This window comes from Pipra filicauda, unplaced genomic scaffold, assembly GCF_003945595.2.
Source record: "Pipra filicauda isolate LSUMZ 115617 unplaced genomic scaffold, ASM394559v2 scaffold508_size1329835_pilon, whole genome shotgun sequence".
NCBI classification, from domain to species: domain Eukaryota; kingdom Metazoa; phylum Chordata; class Aves; order Passeriformes; family Pipridae; genus Pipra; species Pipra filicauda.
In genome coordinates this window covers 1,309,131-1,329,727 of record NW_024104652.1, presented here as the reverse complement: position 1 = coordinate 1,329,727, position 20,597 = coordinate 1,309,131, and the positions used below count along the sequence as shown (strand labels likewise).

General features: G+C 51.1%; 1 protein-coding gene across 2 annotated transcripts in view; it reads left to right on the top strand.

Moving 5' to 3' along the window:
• The first annotated feature begins 5,758 nt into the window (after positions 1-5,758).
• The window catches only part of TXNDC16 (thioredoxin domain containing 16), a 51,390-nt gene continuing 36,551 nt past the window's right edge, over positions 5,759-20,597 (top strand). For both annotated transcript variants that reach the window (XM_039386831.1, XM_027744482.2), the window contains exons 1-12: positions 5,759-5,963; positions 6,941-7,023; positions 7,754-7,827; positions 8,619-8,693; positions 9,044-9,165; positions 9,646-9,736; positions 11,690-11,846; positions 12,995-13,161; positions 13,495-13,555; positions 15,072-15,225; positions 15,954-16,100; positions 16,596-16,655. In XM_039386831.1, coding sequence (XP_039242765.1) covers positions 5,795-5,963; positions 6,941-7,023; positions 7,754-7,827; positions 8,619-8,693; positions 9,044-9,165; positions 9,646-9,736; positions 11,690-11,846; positions 12,995-13,161; positions 13,495-13,555; positions 15,072-15,225; positions 15,954-16,100; positions 16,596-16,655 — 1,360 coding nt within the window. In that variant the 5' untranslated portion in view covers positions 5,759-5,794. The remainder of the gene's footprint in view (positions 5,964-6,940; positions 7,024-7,753; positions 7,828-8,618; positions 8,694-9,043; positions 9,166-9,645; positions 9,737-11,689; positions 11,847-12,994; positions 13,162-13,494; positions 13,556-15,071; positions 15,226-15,953; positions 16,101-16,595; positions 16,656-20,597) is intronic.

Here is a 20,597-nt window from a genome sequence, read left to right as displayed (position 1 = left end):
GAGAACACAGCCCAGCCCTGTGCTCCACAGGCAGGGCCAGCCCTGGGATGCCCAGGGGATGGAGCACGGATGCCGGGGGGATCAGCCTTGGCCCCCCCTTTCCCCCTCCCTTTCCCTGGCCATGTCCAGAGGGGACGGGAAGGGGCCCAGCTGGCTGCAGCCACCATCCCTGTGGCCCAGCTCCAGCACTCACCCTGCTGCAGTGGCTGGAAGTGCTGCACCTCCTCCTCTGCTTCCTGTGCTGGGCCAGCTCCAGGGCCTCTCCTGTTCTTCCTCTTCCTCCGGAGCAGCCGGCACAGGCCGAAGCATCCCCCCGCCATGGCACAGTCTGGTGTTGAGGGCACCTGCGGGGGAGAAACCTGGAAAAAACCCCTGGCGGCCAAGTGTGACACAATGGCCTGCAGGGCTCCTGCCACAGGGACTGGGGATGTTTTGGAAAAGCCCCTGGTGGCAAAGTCTCAACCAATGGCCTCGAGGGCCACTGCCACAGGGGCTGCTGATGACTTGGAACAGCCCCTGGTGGCAAAGTCTCACAAAATGGCCTCAAGGGCCGCTGCCACAGCCACTGGTGACTCCTCGGAAAAGCTCCGGGGCACCAAGGCCCGTGGCCTGGCCTCGAGGGCCACTCCCACAGGGAGTGGGGTCACCTCAGAAACGCTCCGGGTCCCCAACTCCTGTGCTGTGGCCTCGAGGGAAGTTGATCACAAAAGAACTCTCAGAAACGCTCCTGGTCGACGAGAAAGGAGTTGGCTGCGAGGAGGCTCCTCACAGCACCGCTCTGTCCCGTCCTGCCCAGTCGCCCGCTCCGAGCACGGTGGCGTGGCCGCGTTGCCGCCAACACCTTTATCCCCACGGGTCACAAAGGACACCGGCCCATCCCCTGGGCGACGGCCACCGTGTCACAAAGGGCCCTGTGACACACTGCCATGGGCCCTGGGGCCTCCCCCAGCCCGGACAACCTGCCCCAGCTCGGAAGGAATCCATTCCCAAAAGCGGCTGCAGCCGTTGGAGGCAAGGCTTGGCATCTGTGGAAAGGCAGAAGCTGTGGCTCCTTCCTGGCACAATTTCTTCATGGAAGTCATGACCTGCAGCACAAAAACATCTGGGCTGGGAAGGCCCAGAAGAATCTGGCATTTAATCCTCCTATAGTCAGGAAAGCCTGACTTCCCATTCCTCAGTACAAGGAGCTGAAGGAAATTGCAAACTTCCCAATGTCACTGAATTGGGAGGATCTGAGAACATCAAGTATCTAGAAGTTTGCTTCCCATCTCAAACCTGCAGCTCATTCGGCTGTGGTCCATTGAGAATCAACTTCCAAACATGAACAGAGGCAAAAAATCTGGGCATTGATTGGTTTGCAAACGCTTTTCTAGGAGGGGATCAGAATATGACTATTAAAACCAGGGGAAAATAAAGCTACCCAGAATGATCACAGCTGAAGCTAAAATGCATTTCAGAAGGAACATCAACACCCCCACCCCACACACCCCCCTCAGCACCTTCCCAGTCAGGAATTTCATCCAATCTCTAGGAGTAGAGGAAGGGAGGAGAACAGAGGTTTGTGGGCAGTAGAGGTGTTGGGACAGCTTCCTTCTCCCGACCAGCTGGCTGGGAGCAAGCTGGATGCACTTGGGAAAGGCTGGGTGGATGGTGAGGTGCGGCTGGAGGGATCCCCATGGATCTGCAGAGCAGAAGGCTGGAAGAGAGATGTTTTCAGGGAGCTTTTCTGAGGAGTGGCTTTTCTGAGGGAGCTGTGGGGGCTCAGCCTGGAGAAAAGGAGGCTCAGGGGGGACCTTCTGGCTCTGCAGCTCCCTGACAGGAGGAGGGAGCCAGGGGGGGTTTGGGCTCTGCTGTCAGGGAACAAGGACCAGTGCAGGGGAGGTTTATTTTGGCTATTTTGAAAAATTGTTCATGGAAAGGGTTGTCCAGCCCTGGCACAGCTGCCTAGGGCAGTGGTGGAGTCCCCATCCGTGGAGGGATTTCAAAGCCCTGTGGATGTGGCACTTGTGGCCATGGGTCAGTGGTGGCCTTGGCAGTGCTGGGAGAAGAGTTGGACTCCATGGTCTTGGAGGGCTTTTACAACCTTAACGATTCCAGGATTGTTCTGGATCATCTCAAGGAAACCTGTGTGCCCCATTGGTGTTCTACTCTCCCTTGCCTTGTGCAGCAGCAGCTGCAGGAGGGATATTGGAGCTGGGACGTGCAGCCGTGCTGGAGAGGAGGCTTCAGCCTGTCCAGCCTGCTGTAGCGAAGGGATTGAGTCAGCTCCACGTGGATTTAGGGTCTGTTTTGTGTGTTCCCTGCCAGGAGATCTGGGAGGGCAGCACACTGGTTAAGAGATGCCAGAAGGGCATGGGAGGCAGACAAGAATTCTGCCAAAAACCTGTGCCAGCTGGGAGTGGGGGGAATGTGCTGCTGCAACGAGAGGCCTGGTCTGGGTCGATCATCACAGGGGAGCTCAAAGTGACTCCATTCAGGAGCATCCTAAATGCTCCTGGTTTAGGAGCATTTACCTGGGGGGGAGATAAAACTTGCCAGCTGAGGGCTCTGCAGGCTGGGAGATGCTGCTGCCATGGGATAAAACAAAGGGGAAGCAGCAGTGTAACATATTGATGGTGAGACATTGACACAGGTTGCCCAGAGAAGCTGTGGCTGCCCCATCCATGGAAGTGTTCCAGACCGGGTTGGATGGGGCTTGGAGCAACCTGGTGTGGTGGAAAGATGTCCCTGTCCATTGGAATAACATGGTCTTTGAGGTCCCTTCCAACCCAAACTGTTTTGTAGTTCTGTGCTGATATTTGGACAGGACATGAAGTGTAGATTTTATATCCCTGGCAGTAAAGTCCAGGCTGATGGTGCTTCTCCACCAGGGAGAGTTCAGGGAAGCCCATGGATGATGGAGATGGTACCCAGCTGGCCTGGCAATCTGTGATTCCAGTAGAACAGTGGTTCTTCCTTGTCATGGGAGGCTCAAAACCCACCCCACATCACCCTCAGCTTCCTTAGTAATAAATACTGGCAGCTGGTGTCTGTGTGATGAAAGTGTCAGGGAAAGCAGGTGGGATCACAGAGGTTTTTCAGGGATCACAGTCCATGGTTTCCCGGTGCAGGATTGCCAAGCAACTGATGTGGCACAAGCAATTTGTGCCCACACAAGAGTTTGTGCTGAATGTCTCTGGTGTATTTGCTTTCACTTTAAGTCACCTACAGTGACCTTGACCAACTTGCCTGGCTCTGTCTTGGAATGACGACAGTGGAAACATGAACCAGGCCTTGCATTCCGTCTGTGCTGTGCTGCCCCTGGTCCATGGGCTTAAGGTTTCCCAGCAGTGACACAAAGCTGGTTCACACAGCCGTGGTATTTTCACACATCTCTGGCAATCCTGCAAGTGTCAGTGGTCTGTTTTCAGCCCTGTGGTGTTAATTTTCTGTTGATGGAAAAGAGGTGACAGAGGAAATGGCTTCAAAGCTGAATATTCAGGTCTGGATTGATGAGGAACAGAGGGAACCTGCAGGGCAGGATGGAGAAATGAGGAGGTGAGAGGACACGGGTAAGGAAGGGCTGAGCACACATTTTTCATGGAATCCCAGAATAGTTTGTGTTGGAAATGACCTTAAAACTCATTTTGTTCCAGCCCCCTGCCATGGGCAGGGACACCTTCCACCAGCCCAGGTTGCTCCAAGCCCTGTCAAACCTGGCCTTGGACACTTCCAGGGATCCCGGGGCGGCCACAGCTTCTCTGGGCAACCTGTGCCAGGGCCTCAGCACTCTTGCAGGGAAGAATTCCTTCCCAATATCCAATCAAACCCTGCCCTCTGGCAGTGGGAAGCCATTTCCCCTTTTCCTGTCTCTCCAGGCCCTTGTTCCAAGTCCCTCTCCAGCTCTCTTGGAGCCCCTTTAGGCACTGGAAAGGGCTCTCAGGTCTCCCTGGAGGCTGGAGTTGTGTTTTAAGCTGCTGTCACTCTCCTCAAGGTATAATGCTGTGACATCTTTCAGTCCTTGGAGGCTGCTGCTCTTGCTTTCTGGACAGTAAGCTCTCCCATTTGACCTGGGCTTGTTCCCACATGCCAGGATTGTGTTTATTTTTCCATCCTGTTGTAGCCAAGTTTGTCATTTCATAAATATCCCCCCCCCTCTCCCTGATCCCTGTCCCCTCTGTAAGCCAGGGGAACAGATGGGAGGGCACAGGACCAGGAATGCCTGACGCTGCCCAAAGCTGGAAAGGAGGGAACTGGAGATTTCGAGATGAAAAGAAAACATTGATGTCTTTCCAGCTCTGTCTTTGTTCCGCTGTGCCTTCAGACCTGGATCCCAACACCCCACCTCTGGGAGAAGGAGCCTGCGAGGCTGACCGTGCCTGGCTGTCACTAAATCCTCGCTCTCAGAGCACAGCAGAGGCTCTTTCCCTGGTGGTTTGTGAGCTTGGGTTCATCCCAGAGCAGCCACAGGAAGCTGACAGCATCTGACAGGGTGTTGGAGGGACTGGCAGTCCGTGGACACAGAGGTGTTTGTTGGGGGAAGCAGCTGCAGCTCGTGGTGCAAAGCAACACACCCTCAGTTCCAGCTTTGTCCCTTTGCTGACTGGGGACCAGCCACACTCCAGCACCAAAGAACACCTGAGGAGCAGGAACCTGGTGTTAAACAGGGGATTGGAGTGGGAAGAAGGTGTTTTTCAATCCCAGATAGGTTTGAGTCAAGAGGGACCTTAAAGACCACCTTGTTCCACCCCCCTGCCATGGGCAGGGCCACCTTCCACCAAAATCAGTTTGTTCAGGAAAATTCAGACCTAATACACGCACTGGGGTTTGGGATGGATGATCTTTAAGGTCCCTTCCAGGCCTTAACATTCTGTGATTCTCCCTGAAAGTAAAAGTGGCTACTAGGAAGTGGCAAAACCAGCAGCCAGGAGCAGAAAAGATATTGCAGAATTCTTGTCTGATTTTATTGCTACATGTAGATTAGGTCAAGGGTAATCTGCTGCCTTTGTTAATCCTAGAGAGGTTAAATTGTATCTGGACTTCTGCGCACAGAGTAAAGAAGAAAACAGCAGTACTTTTAAAAATAGCATCCATTTAAGTTACGTAAATCCTTATAAATACAAGAGAGAAATCAGTTATTCTATAAAAAATAAACCAGAACATGTGTTCTTGAAGCACCAGCACTGCATCCTCATTTTAAGGACTTCAGCTACAGAGTCTTCATAAATATACCTGCAAAATTCCTCTTCATTCTGACCATAAACGGGGGTCAGAATGTGCACATTTGTATTTTGCACAGAAACAGAAGGTCTGATACTTGAATCTCAACTGGCCGTTTGATTTTTGTCAACCTCAACCTGCCCCCTCCCTCTGCAGACACCTTTCAGTGACACACAAATGCTACTGGCATCCTCAAAGCAGTTTGGGTGGGGGTTTGTGTGTGACACTGTCACTGCTTTCTGCCTGTACATTTAATTTGTGTTTGACTCGAAAAAAAATAAAAAGGAGGGACAAAACCCAGCCTTAAAGGGACAGCTCTGAGGGTCTGTGTGCTTGAAGGTACCACTCAGAAGTAAGAGAATGGCCTTTGCTGTCCTCTTTGCAGTTGTCTGAGTGGTGTTAGAGTGACTAAATAATGATGTCCCTGAGATGTTTGTGTCACATTAATAATAATTTCCACAATTGGAAATTATGGTTGTGCTGCACCTGCCTGAACAAACACTCACATATGTGTTTGTGTGTTAGTATAATATATATATTTTTTTTATTTTTTCCCCAGTTGTGACTCTCCTGTGCCTGTAGCTGACAAACAGCCATGTCAGCCCAAGGGGATAGATGGGTTTCTTCCTTTGTTTTCCTGCTCTTCTGTGCTTCCTCCATCCCAAGGCCGGGAATCGCGGGGCTGCGGCAGGAGCCGAGCCCCCAGCGCTACTTCAGTGGCTTGGAAGCTGGACGAGCATCCCTGGCCTTTTTCACCCCTCATGGTAAGTATTTAATGGTGGGCACTGACATCAGCCTGGGGCTCAGGAAGGCTTGGATGAAAGTGGAACAATCCCAGAATCATGGAATGGTTTGGGTTGGAAGAGACCTTAAAGCTCATCCAGTTCCAACCCCTGCCACGGGCAGGGACACCTTCCACTATCCCAGGTTGCTCCAAGCTCCGTCCAACCTGGCCTTGGACACTTCCAGGGATGGAGCAGCCACAGTTTCTCTGGGCAACCTGTGCCAGGGACTCACCACCCTCCCAGGGAAGGATTCCTTCCCAATATCCCATCTAACCCTACCCTCTGGCAGTTTGAATCCATTCCCCCTTGTCCTGTCACTCCAGGCCCTTGTAAATAGTCTCTCTCCACTTTTCTTGTATCTCCTTCAGGTACTGGAAGGCCCCAGTTAGGTCACCCCAGAGCCTTCTCTTTTCCAGGCTGAACAATCTCAATTCTCTTGGCCTTTCCTCAGGGAGAGGTGCTCCATCCCTCCAATCAGCTTGTGGTCCTCCTCAATGAAGAGGCAGTTCTTGAGATTTTTAACCCCAGAGGGAGCTGGTCGAGCTCAGTGTTTGTGCATCTCCAAGTGCTCGGGCAGACAGAGACCTCCTGGGATGGGTTCTTTCCTGGCTGTGTCCCCAGGAACACCCTTGCAAACCTCTTCATTAATTTTCTGGAATATTTTCTGTAGGTACCATGGAACAGAAATCCAGTCTCCTAAGGAACTCTCGCCTCAAAGGGACTGAGTTTCTCTTTCATACCAGGGAAAGGGTGATCCCTTACATGCAGGAGAACTAAGGGCTGTCATGGATTAGGAGGAGATCTTTGGCCTTGTTTTGTTGTTCTGCCATTTCGTGATCCCCGGGTGTGATTCCCAAAGGCACCGGTGTGGGATGAGGCACCAGCACAGCTCCCAGGTCTCAGTGTGTGGCTGGAGGATGCTCCTGAGAACTTGCAGAGGGTTTTTTGTGTTTCAGTCTCTCCTGGTGCCCAGCCCTTCCTGGAGCAGATTGAGAGCTCGGCCGAGGCCCTCCAGGACTATGGCATTTCCGTGGTGAAGGTAAAGGGGCACAGAGGGAAACTGCTGGGCAGGATGGAGGGAGGAGGATCTGAGAGGAGATGGGTGGGGAAGGGGTGAACACATTTTTCATAGGAGCATGGAATCACAGAACAGTTTTGGTTGGGAGGGACCTTAAAGACCATCTTCCATCCTCCTGCCAGGGCAGGGACACCTTCCACTAGACCAGGTTGCTTCAAGCCCTGTCCAACCTGGTCTTGAACACTTCCAGGGATCCAGGGGCAGCCACAGCTTCTCTGGGGAACCTGTTCTGATTTCCACGATGGATGGAGTTGGTTCACTTCTTTTCAGCTTGGTACTATAAATATTTCATATGAAAGAGTTTTTATCTGAAACTTTATGCAGATTTAGATGAGGAAATTAAAATTTCAGTTAAGTATATTTAGACTATAAGAAGTGCTTATATATATATGTATATTTATATATATATTTAATTTACAGCTACAGGCCAAGTTTAATAAGCAAGCAGTAATCTGTCACCTGAATATTCTGGGCAGATCATGGCATCTCTTGATCCCATCCAAGCCAAATTAGCAGACTGAGCTAGAGAACTGAAGTACAAACTCCAGTCTCCATCTCTGGACTCCATTTTATTGAATTTTCTCTCCTAGCAGTCTTGGAAAGGCTGTGTTTGCACTCTTGAATTGAAGAAAGCTGTGGTGCTCTATGTGTGTAGGGGCTGAATGTCTAATGACATGCCTTTACTGTCTAGGTTAATTGTCCCAAAGAGGATGTCTCAAGATATTGTGGAAAAGAAAATGCCTTGAGGAAAGCCTACCTGTTCAGGTGAGGGGGATTTCTGGGGATTTCTGGGCACTGCACTGGGATTCCTTTCTAGTGCAAATGTTGGAAGGAAAGACTGCCAGAGGTCAGAGATGTCTGTGGAGGGAGAGAGGAGCCATGAGCACAGCAGTGACCTACAGAGTTTTGCAAAAAGTGCCCCCAAAAGGTCCAACACAGGCAAAGCAGATGCTTTGTCCTCAGTGTGAAACCTCCCATCCTGCCCATGTTCCTTGGAGCAGCAGAGGGATGAGCTGTGGGATGAAGCCACAGGAGAAGTCCTCCATTAGTGTTCTCCTGTCCCTGTGGCCTCCCACCACCAAGTCCCCCAGGAGTAACACTCAGACCACGAGGTTTTGGGTCTAGCTCTGGAAGGAAACACTCCTTGGTGCTCTTCCTGTTGATGTGGGTGACTCCTCTGCCCTGGGTGGGAAGGTTTAGCCCTGGGTCTCTGGAGGCTCCTGTATCAGCTCAGTTCTCACTGACTGTTATACTTAAAATCACGGAATCATTTAGGTTGCAAAAGACCTTTAAGACCCTCAAGTCCAACCATTCCCCCAGCACTCCAAGCCCACCCATGTCCCCGAGTGCAGCAGAATCCTGCTCAACTGATGGTACGTGGGCTTGAACAATTCCCAGCTTGGGTCAAAGGCATCTTGAGCCATGCTTTGTCATTTCTCCATCGTCCTCCCTATCCTTCTGTGCCTGTCTTGGCTTCAGAGAATTCCCAGGCTCCCTTATGCCAAGTGGAATGAATCTCTCACAGTTCCTGTGGTGGTTCTTTCTTCCCTCCCCAGAGGAAACATCCTGATCCGAGAGTTCCCCACCGATGCCCTGTTTGATGTGAACTCCATCGTTGCCAATGTTTTGTTGTAAGTACAGACCACATCCATCCCTGTGAAATCCTTCACTTCCCACTCCCACTTGCTGATAGGACATTTTGCCTATGTACCAACCCCAAGTATTCCAGAGGCTGCTCTCAGCCAAGCAGAAGGTTTGGCTTTGCTTCTCTCTTTGATGTGGTTTGACCTTGTTAAATCTTCCTCCTTCACGTGAATCACCAGCACACATCTGGGCAGCCCTGTTTGGCTGTGAATCTTCAATCTGCCAGCAAGAAGCTGGAATTTTACCTTTTTTTTTTTTTTCCCCATCATGGTTCTGTGGCTGCAAATTTACTCTTCAAACAGTTGTCAATGAGATTTTTTCTTTTCTGCCTCCTCAGTGCCCTGCTCTTTAATGAAGTCAAATACGTTGAAACGCTGGCAGACCTTCAGAACACTGAGAATGTGTTGAAAGGGAAGTCGAACATGGTCTTTGCCTACGTACCAGCTACTGGGACAGCAGGTATTGACACTCAGCTTTCCATCTTTGCTCTCCTGCCAGAGCCTTTTTTGACTGAGGTGCACAGGGGCTGAGTTTCTGACCCAAAATGCTGCAAATGGAAACCTGAAAGGGCCACCCAGCCACAAGTTCTCCACTTCTGTACGTCTTGCTGTGTTTCCAAAGGGATGAGTTGCACCAGAAGGGTTTTGCTGAGAGCATAAACTTTCAGAGACTTGGAGAGGGAAAGCAAGTTGCTGTCTTCAAAATAGATAAATCCAGCTCTCTGGTTCTGCAGTGGAATGGATTCACAAACACCACCTGTGTGTTTGCTGGGGATCAGGAATGTGATTGCTCCCTTCCCTTCACAGTGTGTCTTCAGACAGCTGTGGCTTTGTGCAGAGAGCTTCTAAATGCCTGGGAATTGATATTTACGCCTGGGAAGGACGAACCAGGAGATCTGGAGGGAGCAGAAATGAGCTCATCTTGCCTTTCCCTTTCCAGAGCACAGAGCTGTGATGGAGGCGGCTTTTGTCTATGGGACCATCCACCAGTTTGTTCTGACCACGGAGGCAGCACTGCTGAAAGCCACTGGGTATGTCCAAACACACCCCCCACCACAGAGAGCTGCTTCCCTGCAAAGGTTTGCTGTGCTCCTGGCTTCTCAGATTCCCAGGTCAAATCTGGGGTGGTATTAGGATGCCAAGGGTGGACAGTCAGATCTGTTTTGCTTTTTCCAAAAGCAGCTCCTGCTTGTGTTCCTGGCCTTGGAGTAGCTGTGCTGGTTTGGGTCTCTCATGATAGAAAAGACATTGAGGGGCTGGAGTGTGTCCAGAGAAGGGAATGGAGCTGGGAAGGGTCTGGAGCAGCAGGAGCGGCTGAGGGAGCTGGGGGGGCTCAGCCTGGAGGAAAGGAGGCTCAGGGGGGACCTTCTGGCTCTGCAACTCCCTGACAGGAGGGGGGAGCCGGGGGGGGGGTCGGGCTCTGCTCCCAGGGAACAAGGGACAGGAGGAGAGGGAATGGCCTCAGTGTGTACCAGGGGAGGTTTAGGTTGGATATTAGGGAAAAATTCCTTCGTGGAAAGGGTTGCCCAGCCCTGGCACAGCTGCCCAGGGCTGTGGTGGAGACCCTATCCTTGAAAGGATTTCAAAGCCCTGTGGATGTGGCACTCGTGGCCATGGGTCAGTGGTGGCCTTGGCAGTGCTGGGGGAACGGTTGGACTCGATGGTCTTGGAGGGCTTTTCCAAGTTTAATAATTCTATATCGATTTACCTGGGATTTTGTCACAGGTGGCACCAGGGCAGGCACCAGAGTAGTCCTTCCCGAGGTGCCATCCCATCCTTGTAGGATATTAGGGACAGGGTGCTGTGGCTACCACTAGATGGCACGGTTGTCATTTGACAGGAATTGGCTTAATTCTCCTTAAAGCATCGAGGGCACCAGCGGCCACATCCTGAGCTGCTGGAATGGTGGGAGCTTTGCCAACAGGAACAGCTTTCAGCAGTCAGGGCAGCAGGATCTGGGGGCTTAATACTGCCCTCTGCTCTTCCATATGTTAAATCCCTTAAGATCTTCCAGATATTACATTCCTTTGCAAACACGGTGATCCCTGTTTTAAGGTGGGGAATGTTTGCATAGGAAAAGACACCTGACATCCCAAAGTTAACCCACCAGCCAACACCAGTGATAGTGTCAGAGCAGGAACAACTAAGCAGGGAACCATCCAGGGAATTTGATCTCACTGCTTCCTTTGGCACAGCCCGAAACAGTACTGTTCAAAAGGTGGAATATTCTTTGTACAGCCTGTGAGGTGTCACCAGTTTGGTGAAAGACATGAGCAAAGCTGTAGATTTCAGCTCTTCTCCTCCTACCAGGGTCTCCATTCCACTGGCAAGGCTGTTCCCACCGAGAAAAGCTTTATTAGTGTCCTTCTCAAGCTGGGTCAATTATTTTGGGATTGGGATCATTTGGGAGCACTTGGTGAGTGAGGGTCAGCACAGTTCCAAAAGGCACCTGGACATGGCTGTACGTGTCAATAGTAAGACTCTTGAGGAGGTCATAGAATCATAGAATCACAGAATGGTTTAGGTTGGAAGGGACCCTCTTTCCACCCCCCTGCCATGGGCAGGGACACCTTCCACTAGCCCAGGTTGCTCCAAGCCCCATCCAACCTGGCCTTGGACACTTCCAGGGATGGGGCAGCCACAGCATCTCTGGGCAACCTGTGCCAGGGCCTCCCCACCCTCAGAGCCAAAAATTTCTTCATAATATCTAATCTAACCCTGCCCTCCTTCAATTTAAGGCCATTACCCCTTGTGCTGTCACTCCATCCCTCTCCAGCTCTTCTAGAGCCCTTTTAGGCACTGGAAGGGGCTCTAAGGAGGCTCCTCTTCTCCAGGCTAAACACCCCCAGCTCTCTCAGCCTGTTCCACAACCCTGTCAAGCCCTGAACTTGAGGATCATCTGCCCTGTAAAACATGTCAGCAAACCTGGTCCTTCTGTCAGGGCATTTTCCAGCCCTGCTCAGGGTTTTGTTTCTCCCTCACAGCAATGATGACCCCGACGTATCCTCTGCCTGGCTGCTGTTCTGCCACTGCCAGAGGGCCACGGACCCGGCACAGCCCTGCAGGAGAACAGCTCTGGCACAGCCCCTGACCCTGCTCAACATCCACAGGCACCTCAAGCTCATGGGGGCTCCCTTGGTGGTATGATGGGAACGAGGAGCCGCCTGGCTGGGGGTGTGAGGGCAGCTGGGGTGGGTGAGAGAGTGAGGGGGGTGAGAGCAGAGGGCAAAGCTGAGCGTGAGAATCCGCCCTTTCCCCAAAAAGTTAATGGCAAAGCTCCCAGGTCGGGTCCAAGCAAGTAACAGGCTTGGACAAGCATCTGGTCCAACTGCCTGAGCAATTCAGGGCTGGCTGAAAGTTAAAGTAAATTACTGGTGGCATTTTCCAAATGACTCTTAAACACTGACCACCTCGATATGAAGCTTGTCCCAGTGTTTGACAACACTCTTGGTAAAGAAATGCTTCCTATTGTCCTGTCTAAACCTCCCCTGATGCAGCTGTGAACCATTTCCACATGTTCTATCCCTGGATGTGCTGAAGAGATCAGTGTTTTCCCCTCAACATCCCCTCAGGAAGCTATGAAGAGCAACGGGGACATCCCTCAGCCTTCTTTTCCCAACCTAGAGAGTCCCAATGTCCTCAGCTGCTCCTGTAGGCTCCCCATGGGAAGCTCAGCACCCTGTGGAATTTGATATCAGTCCTTCATGCCTTGGTGAACACAAGGAACAGGAGGTTCCCTCCTATTTCCTCCTACGGGGCAGGAGAAACTTTATCAGCCTCCTGTTCCCACTGGTCATCTCTGCCCATCAAGAGGATGAGCAGATGAACTGGGAAGTGCCTCCTTCAGCCAGTCTCCTGGATTAGGCCCATGGAGCCCTCAAGCAGCTCCATGCTGTCATGAAGCAGCTTGTCCAAGGCAGGAAGGGAGAGGATTCCAGCTGTTGCATGTTGTGGCTGGGATTTTCCAACTGCCCCGGGGAATGGATGCCAGGTGAATAAAAGTGAGTGGGGATTTGACACCTGGAGTTGCTGAGCCATAAAAAAACAATATGCAAAATAAGGCCCAGGTTTTTACCAGGGAAAGTCATGACGTGTTGGAACAGCTTAACTGGGGTTGTGTGGGTTCTGCTTCCATACATGTTTTGGAATTGGGGTTGGAAGCTTTTTCTTGAGGATCTCCTCATTCCTGTGGCTGGGGAACACTTGGTGGCTTGGGCTGTGCAGGAGAAGAGCTGAGGTACCTAAAAATTGTGGAGCTGTGCTGCAATATAACCATGTCTGTTCTCCAGACAGAGGTTGCTGAGGACCCAGAGAAGGTCTCCACTGTCCACTTACAGCTCGGGCTGCCCCTGGTGTTCATCCTGAGCCAGAGGGAGACCTACGAGGCCGACAGGAGGACAGCAGAGTTTGTGGCCTGGCAGCTCTTGGGCAAAGCAGGAGTTGCCCTTTTGTCCAGGTATTTCTCTCAAGTGTTTTGGGACTCTCCTTGATTTTTGTGGTGTCTCCAAGCTTGGTTACTCCAGGATGTCAGTTGGTGGGCTTAAATTTGGATGGGAGGCAGTAAAACCAGGCTATATCCTGAGAATGTCACATTTAAGGACTTGTCCAGAATCAGATTAGTTTGGAAGTGTTGCTGGCTTAGAAGTGGAAAAACAATCAGACTGAGAGAGATTTTGGAAAGGAAATTAGCACTGGTGGAAGGTTGTATTTTACCCTCCAATTAAGGGCAGAAAGAGGAGGGGTGACCTTACATGTTGCCCCATCTAATGTCCACTGTGTATTTTGGAAGGGACCTCGTGGATTTGAACGTTCTGCACCGGTCCAACGTCGCTCTGAAGACACCAGATGAGGTTGGACACTGGATTTCTTCACTGTACAACTCTTATTTCCCTACCTGGGCACGGTGCTCTGGAGAGGTGTTGGGGTGTTCCTTGGCTCTGTTGTTATTTGACAGCATTCCCTGAAGCTCAAGGGGAAGAGCCTTTCACAAGATGCATGTGTGTGTGCAACAGGTTGTCCAAAAAAAGCTGTGGATGTCCCATCCCCAGGAGTATTCCAGGCCAAGTTGGATGGGGCTTGGAGCAACCTGGGCTAGTGGAAGGTGTCCCTGCCCGTGGCAGGGGGTTGGAACTGGGTGATCTTTAAGGTCCCTTCCAACCCAAACCATTCCATGATGATTCTGTGATTTGGAATTGCCCAGGTTGGGTGCTGCACAGCGATTGTGCCTGATGGGAAAGATAAAATACTGAGTTTATTTTGGGCTCAAAACATAGGGTGACATCTCCTTTACACCTTAAGGCAACACAAGATTGTGAACTATATCCAAGTGCGAATTCCCCAAAGATTTGGGCTTCTAAAGGTCCTTATCCCTTTGGGAAAGGTGTCAAAAGACAGGAGAGGGAATGAGTGTGAAACTAAGAGCAAACAACCAAAGGTCTGTGCTGAGCTGATGTAACCAAGTGCCTCTGGCAGTGATCTGAGAAAAGGGCAGGGTGTGAGTTGAATGAGGTTGATCAAGATGAGCTAAACTCTGGAGAGGCCTGACCCAGCTTGTGAGGGAGATGGAACTGGGTGCTGACAGATTCCAGGGAGCACACATTGCCCTCGATTACCTGAACTGTCACACTTGGGATTGCAGAGACGCAGGATCAGACCTGAGCATCCCCCCAGGGCTTCCCATGCCCTGGTGATGGATGTGCACGTTGTGTTGCTCCTCTCAGAGCCCGGGGGAGGTGTCAGCAGTTTGTCATTTCTCTCAGTTCGTGATAAAATTTCCCTTTTCTCTCTAGTGCCTTTGTCTGAGCCAGAGCCAGAACTGGTTTTAAGCTGACAAGATCTCATTTCTGAGAAATACGTTTTGCTCTTTCCTTTCCATGGGTTGGCAGCCCCTGTACTCTTGGGAATACTCTTCCTGGCTGAGCTCCATGAGATAAAGGATATTTTAGGCCAGTTTCCCAGGCTGCTTGGACCCAGCCTGACCCCCCTAATGAGGAGATATCCAAGTGGACCCTGTACTTTGATGCTCTCCTTCCCTGCTTGGCCACTGGGATTTCTCCTCCAGTCTCCTGGATCTATGTTAAGTTGCTGGGAGGTGGAGCTGGTGTTCACTTTCACCACAGGATCCCACTTAGCCACATTTACTTCCTCACAAGGAGACGTCAGCCTGGACTGAGAAAAACTCATGCACAGGTGAAACTGGGCTAAAGAAACATAAACAAGATGTTCCCCTGTTTTGGCAGCTTTAGGGATCTGTTGGCATATCCTAAAAATCAGTAGTTGGGTGATGGTGCCCCATGAGTTTGATTTGCAGACAGAATAGGCAGAAAGTGATGTTTTGCTCCCACTGATTTATTCTGTTTTCTGCAGAGAATGCCAATCCAATACCTGGTCTTGGAAGACACTGATGAAGTTATAACCCTGGTGGAAGATAAGAACAAGGTCAAACAAATCCAGGAGGATGAGGAGAAGGAAGAGGAGGAGGAAGAGGAAGATGAGGATGAAAAAGAGAATAACAATCAAGGTGTGCAATTAAGCAGTGAAAAGCTGATTGTCATCAAACAGGACGTGCAATCAGCATCTGCTAGAGACACGTTAAAACAGAGAACACTTGCAAACTATCACAGTCACATCATTGTGGCCACAAAATGCCTCTCTCATTCTCTGAGATCACTGAAATATGACAGACAAGTACAATTTTTAGGGGAAACACCAGGGAGAAAAGTCAGCAGCCGTGAGAGGAACAGTCACTGAAGTGCTGAGTGAGGAACTGGAGTGCTTGTGCTGGGATGCGCCAGAGTCAGAGACATGAGGGGTTTAAAGTGCACCCAAAACAGTGTCCTCTACAAGCATCTGAAGGGCCTCAGAGTTACCAGTCCCTTTGGAAGGGGTTAGAGACATGTTTTTGTAACAGCAGTTCCAGACTTGCCCTCTCCAGGGAGAAAACGCTGGTCCCTGCAAAGCGTAATAGAAAATGCTTTTGTTCTCCATGCAGAATCGGGTGTGTTTTCCAAAAAAAAATTGGGGCAGGATCTCAGAGGAGCCAACATGCTCGAAGAATAGTGTTCAAATCCAAGGGCAGAAGTGATGTGAAGTGGGATATGTGCATTTTGATGGGTTTGTCTGTGTGTCTGTCCCTCCTCTCCCCACACGTCTCTGCTGGGAGGTTCTGCCTTACAAAAACATGCTGCTGGGGTGGCTCAGGGGGCTGCAGTTCCCCCTGCCCTGTGCACACCTGTGGGTCCCTTGCAGACATCCAGGATGACCAGGTGGTGGAAGCAGTTTCCAGGGACAAGAAGCGAGAGCTGCCCCTGGAGCAGGTCCTTGTCCTGACGGAGGAGACCTTCCGCTCTTCCCTCTCGGAGGCTGCCCGGACAGTGGTGCTGTTTTATGCCAGTTGTGAGTATGAAACATGGCCTGGCTGACCCTTCCCTAACCTTGGGGTGCTCACCATGCTTTCCAGGATCCTGGAGACAGGTTTAAACCATAAAGAAATGCCTCATCTTGCCCTGTGTGTCTCCCGCCACCGTTAGCAATGAGATTAAATCAGTTCCTTTCATTGACTGATAATGTGTGATGATGTCCTCCAGGACAGGAGATATCCATGTTCATAGGGTTTTAACCTTCTTTTTATAAGGAAAAAATACAGGACAAGAGGGGAAATCATGGTATCGTGGGCTCATGGGGTGGCCTAGACAGCCTGTCTGCTGAAACATAAAAAACCCCCAGAAGTCCAGAAGCATAAAGTTTGACTTTCCTTATTATTTCAAGTCAGAGCTTGAAGCACCTCAGGATGCAGAGACTCGTAATGTGACATTGTCAGAGAGCAAGGGGGGGGGGCTGTGTGTCACCTGCCTGTCCCTCAGGGTGTGTGTCCCCTCTCCTGTGTTCCAGGGGAAGCTGTGTCCCTGGCAGTGCTGCGCTCTTACTCCGAGGTGGCCGATCACCTGAAAGGTAAAGTGCCCTGGGGCTGAGGGATTTACACTGCTCCTGCTCCTGGCAGTAGGAACCTGGAGGCTGGGAGGATATTGGTGATACCTCACCTAGAACACACTCATTTTTTTTCCCCTCAAACTCTTAAGGAAGGCATATCCATGTTGCTTAGGAAGAGTCCTTCATTTCTTGTTTAGGGATGTTGGCAGAGTCTCTTCTCCCAGGGAATAAGTGACAGGATGACACGAAATGGCCTCAAGTTGTGCCAGGGGAGGTTTAGGCTGGATATTAGGGAAAATTTCTTCATGGACAACCAAGGTGGTCCAGCTCTGGCACAGCTGCCCAAGGCAGGGGTGGAGTCCCCATCCCTGGAAAGATTTAAAAGCCATGTGGATGTGGCATGGGTCATGGGTCAGTGGTGGCCTTGGCAGTTCTGGGGGAACAGTTAGACTCAATGATCTTAGAGAGCTTTTCCAATCTGTGATTCCAGATACCCCATCCTTGGAAGTGTTCAAGGCCAGATTGGACAGGTCTTGGAGCAGCCTGGGGTAGTGGAAGGTGTCCCTGTCTGTGGCAGGGCTGGAACAAGATGGTCTTTAATGCCCCTTCCAATCCAAACCATTCTGTGATCCTGTTCTGATGATGTTGGTGGGCACAGTGACTGCACGAGGAAGAGTTTGGGAAGACTCAGGACACAGCACCAGTGCCAGTGGGTGACACGGGGGGGCTTTGGATCCAAGAGGAGCAAACAGCAGGGATTGTGGCCTGTGACAGGGAAACAGGGTCCTGTTTGAGCCCCTCAGGCCTCGGTCTGCACAGGCCAAGGAGATGCACTACATCTGCCCAGCTGGGTGGCACATCAGCTCTCCTGTCCTTGGAATTATGTGATCTGGAAAGGAGCTGTAATTAGCCCTGGCTTTGGAGGAAGGCAGGACAGACAGGTGTGGGCAGGCCCAGATCCACTGGGCAGGATGGTGTCAGAGGGAGGATTTACAGTGATGGTGCTTCCAGGACCTGGAGACTGATTTGTGTGGGAAATCTCACAGGTGGCCACAGAACTCCATAAATAACATGTGATGGTGAAGAATCAGCAGCACTTAAAGACAGCACATGGGAATAAAGGCAGGATGAGGTGATCCTTCAAGAGGGTCTGAGCAATTCCTGAGCAGTGTAAACACCAGTTCAGCTTCATTCAGGTCCTCAACCCCATCCCACTCTGGTTTGTGGAGAGAAGTGGGTTCTTACATGCGCTGAATCTTTTCCAGGAGTGCCTCTTTCTCCCCTGGGCTGCAGGAGACACTGAGGTGGCTTCATTCCCAACTCCCTGCAGCGCAGCAGGGAAGTTGCAAGGATCCATGTAAGAGCTGTTCCAGCACCTCTGGAGGTGCCTGGTGCCTTCTTCTGGTTTTTCTTCTCCATCAAGGCTCATTTTTCCTGGTGATAGAACTCCCCTGGGACTGGACACTGTGTCCTGCAGAGGATTCAGCAGTGGGGATGTGGATGGAGTCTGCAGAGGACACAGCCAATTTTCTGGGAAGCAGATGCAGTGGGATAGGCTTCCAAGAAACCCTCCTGGGAATGCTGTGGACAGTGCTGTGGTTTGGATGAAAGCAGTTCTGCATCCACAGTTTGCATGGAGGGAAAATCACCAGCAGCTTTGATCTGGACTGAAATCCCGGGAGTAAACAGGAAGGGTCAGGAGGGGTTGTTGTTGTTAGAAATATTATGGTTGTTGATGGTTTGGGGTTTCTTTTGGACTCCCCAGCAGCCAGACCAGCTGGAGGAGTGACATGGAGAGTCCATGGATAAAAATTGGCCTCATCCTGAGCCAGTGGCCAAACCTGGGCAGATTCTGCACTGCTGGGATTTCACCAAGGGTTTGTTGAGTCACTTGATAACAGTCTCAGCCACAGACAGATGAACTGGTTGGGGTCAGGGCCTTTCCTCTGTGATCAGTTAGGTCCCACCAAACACTCCCAGGCCAGATTGTGACCTATGGAATGACTCCAGTTTGCTTTCTCTGCCACGAGCTCAGAGGGGATGGAGCACGGCTGCGTTAGTGGATCTGGAGGTCCTTTGTCTCTGCTGCTGAGGGAGCCCCAGGGAACTGGGAGGACCAGCTCCCAAAGGAGCTGGAAGACCTCAAAGGATAGTGGTTCCTGGGCTCTCAGAGATGGCTGGGATGCAAGGACAGAAGTCTGGATCAGGCAGAAGACCTTGAGCTGTGCAGAACTGAGAATAAAACACAGGGTATGGCGTGGGGCGGTCTCTCAGCTCCCCAGGAGTGCTGGTATTCCTGCCTGCTCTCCAGGGTGGAGCTTTCTTCCCAAGGGCTGGGAGGACCAGCTGTCTGAGGCATGAGTCACCCCAGCTTGAGGCACAGTTATGAGTTGCAGAACCAGGTCCTGCTTTTGATCCCAATTCCTTGTGCAAAGTGGCACTGAGAACAGGCCATATGGGACCAAGGCACGGGAATGGAGGAGATTGGAGACTGGAATGACCCCATGAATCATCCCATAACAGATGTTCAGCAGATCATCACAAAGTGAAGTTTACAGTCCCCAAAATGTTCTCTCTTTTGTTCTCCCTCAGTTTAGCTGAGCTGAGCATATTTTCTGCCCTTAGAGCAAGAAGGAGCCATTCCCAGTGCAACTGGGGCTCCTGCAGCTCTGGTTTGCTGTTGCAAGATGGGAATTTTTGGAAGCAGGACCCTTGAGCCAAGAGGCTGTGAAGGTGAGACAGTGCTGAGCATTTCTTAGGTGTATCATTGGCCTTTTTTTTTGCAAAGAAGAGAGGAAACTCACATCTAAGAAGAGCAACGTATTGTGGTGAAAAATGGTTCTGCTTCCCTCCTCTGTGCTTGTGAGGTCTTCTTGACCAGTGAATTCCAAAGACACGGGGTGAAGTCGTAGCTCAAAGGCATGAAAATCACCTGCATGATTTAGCAATGTGTATCCATGGAGCCTAAACCTGAAGTGAGGATTTAGGAGACCACTGTGTGATGTTTTCCGGGTAGTTGTTTCCCATTCCATGTTGGATTCCTCCTCTTGAAGTGTGGCACTTCAGCACATAACTTCTCTTTCATCTGGTAGCCTTTGGACCAGCTCTTCAGGTGAGCTGGTATTTTAATACAACTGTGGAATTCTTTAGGTTGGAAAAGACCTTGAAATCATCAAGTCCAACCATTTCCCCTGCACAGTCAAGGCCACCACTGACCCGTGTCCCCAAGTGCCACATCCACATGGCTTTTGAAATTCCTCTGGGGTGGGGACCCCACCACTGCCCTGGGCAGCTGTGCCAGGGCTGGACAACCCTTTTGAGGAAGAAATTTCCCCAAATAGCCAATCTAAACTTCCCCTAATGCAGCCTGAGGCTGTTTCCTCTCCTCCTGTCCCTTGTTCCCTGGGAGCAGAGCCCAACCCCCCCCCAGCTCCCCCCTCCTGTCAGGGGGTTGCAGAGCCAGAAGGTCCCCCCTGAGCCTCCTTTTCTTTTCTCCAGGCTGAGCCCCCCCAGCTCCCTCAGCCGCTCCTGGTGCTCCAGACCCTCCCTCAGTTCTGTTCCCTTCTCTGGACACACTCCAGCACCATGCCAGTCCTGCCTTCCAAAGGATTAGAAGTTTCTGGGAGTCTTGTTTTCTCTCATTCCTTATAATATTGATGATTTGTCTTGTCCTGGTTTTCTAAGACCCCTTGGACAGAGGTTCTCGCTGTTGCTGGGTTTAGCAGCACCAAAACTCACAGGACAGTGGGATTTTGTGTTCTTCTTTCACCTTTCTTCCCACCCAGCGGTGACCACAGGGCTGGACACACCATTAAAACCCTTCCACAGCTTCTCTGCCAAAAATACTCATGGAATCACAGAACGGTTTGGGTTGGAAGGGACCTTAAAGCCCATCTCATTGCACCCTGCCATGGATGCAATGCCTTCCACGAGCCCAGGTTGCTCCAAGTCCCGTCCAACCGG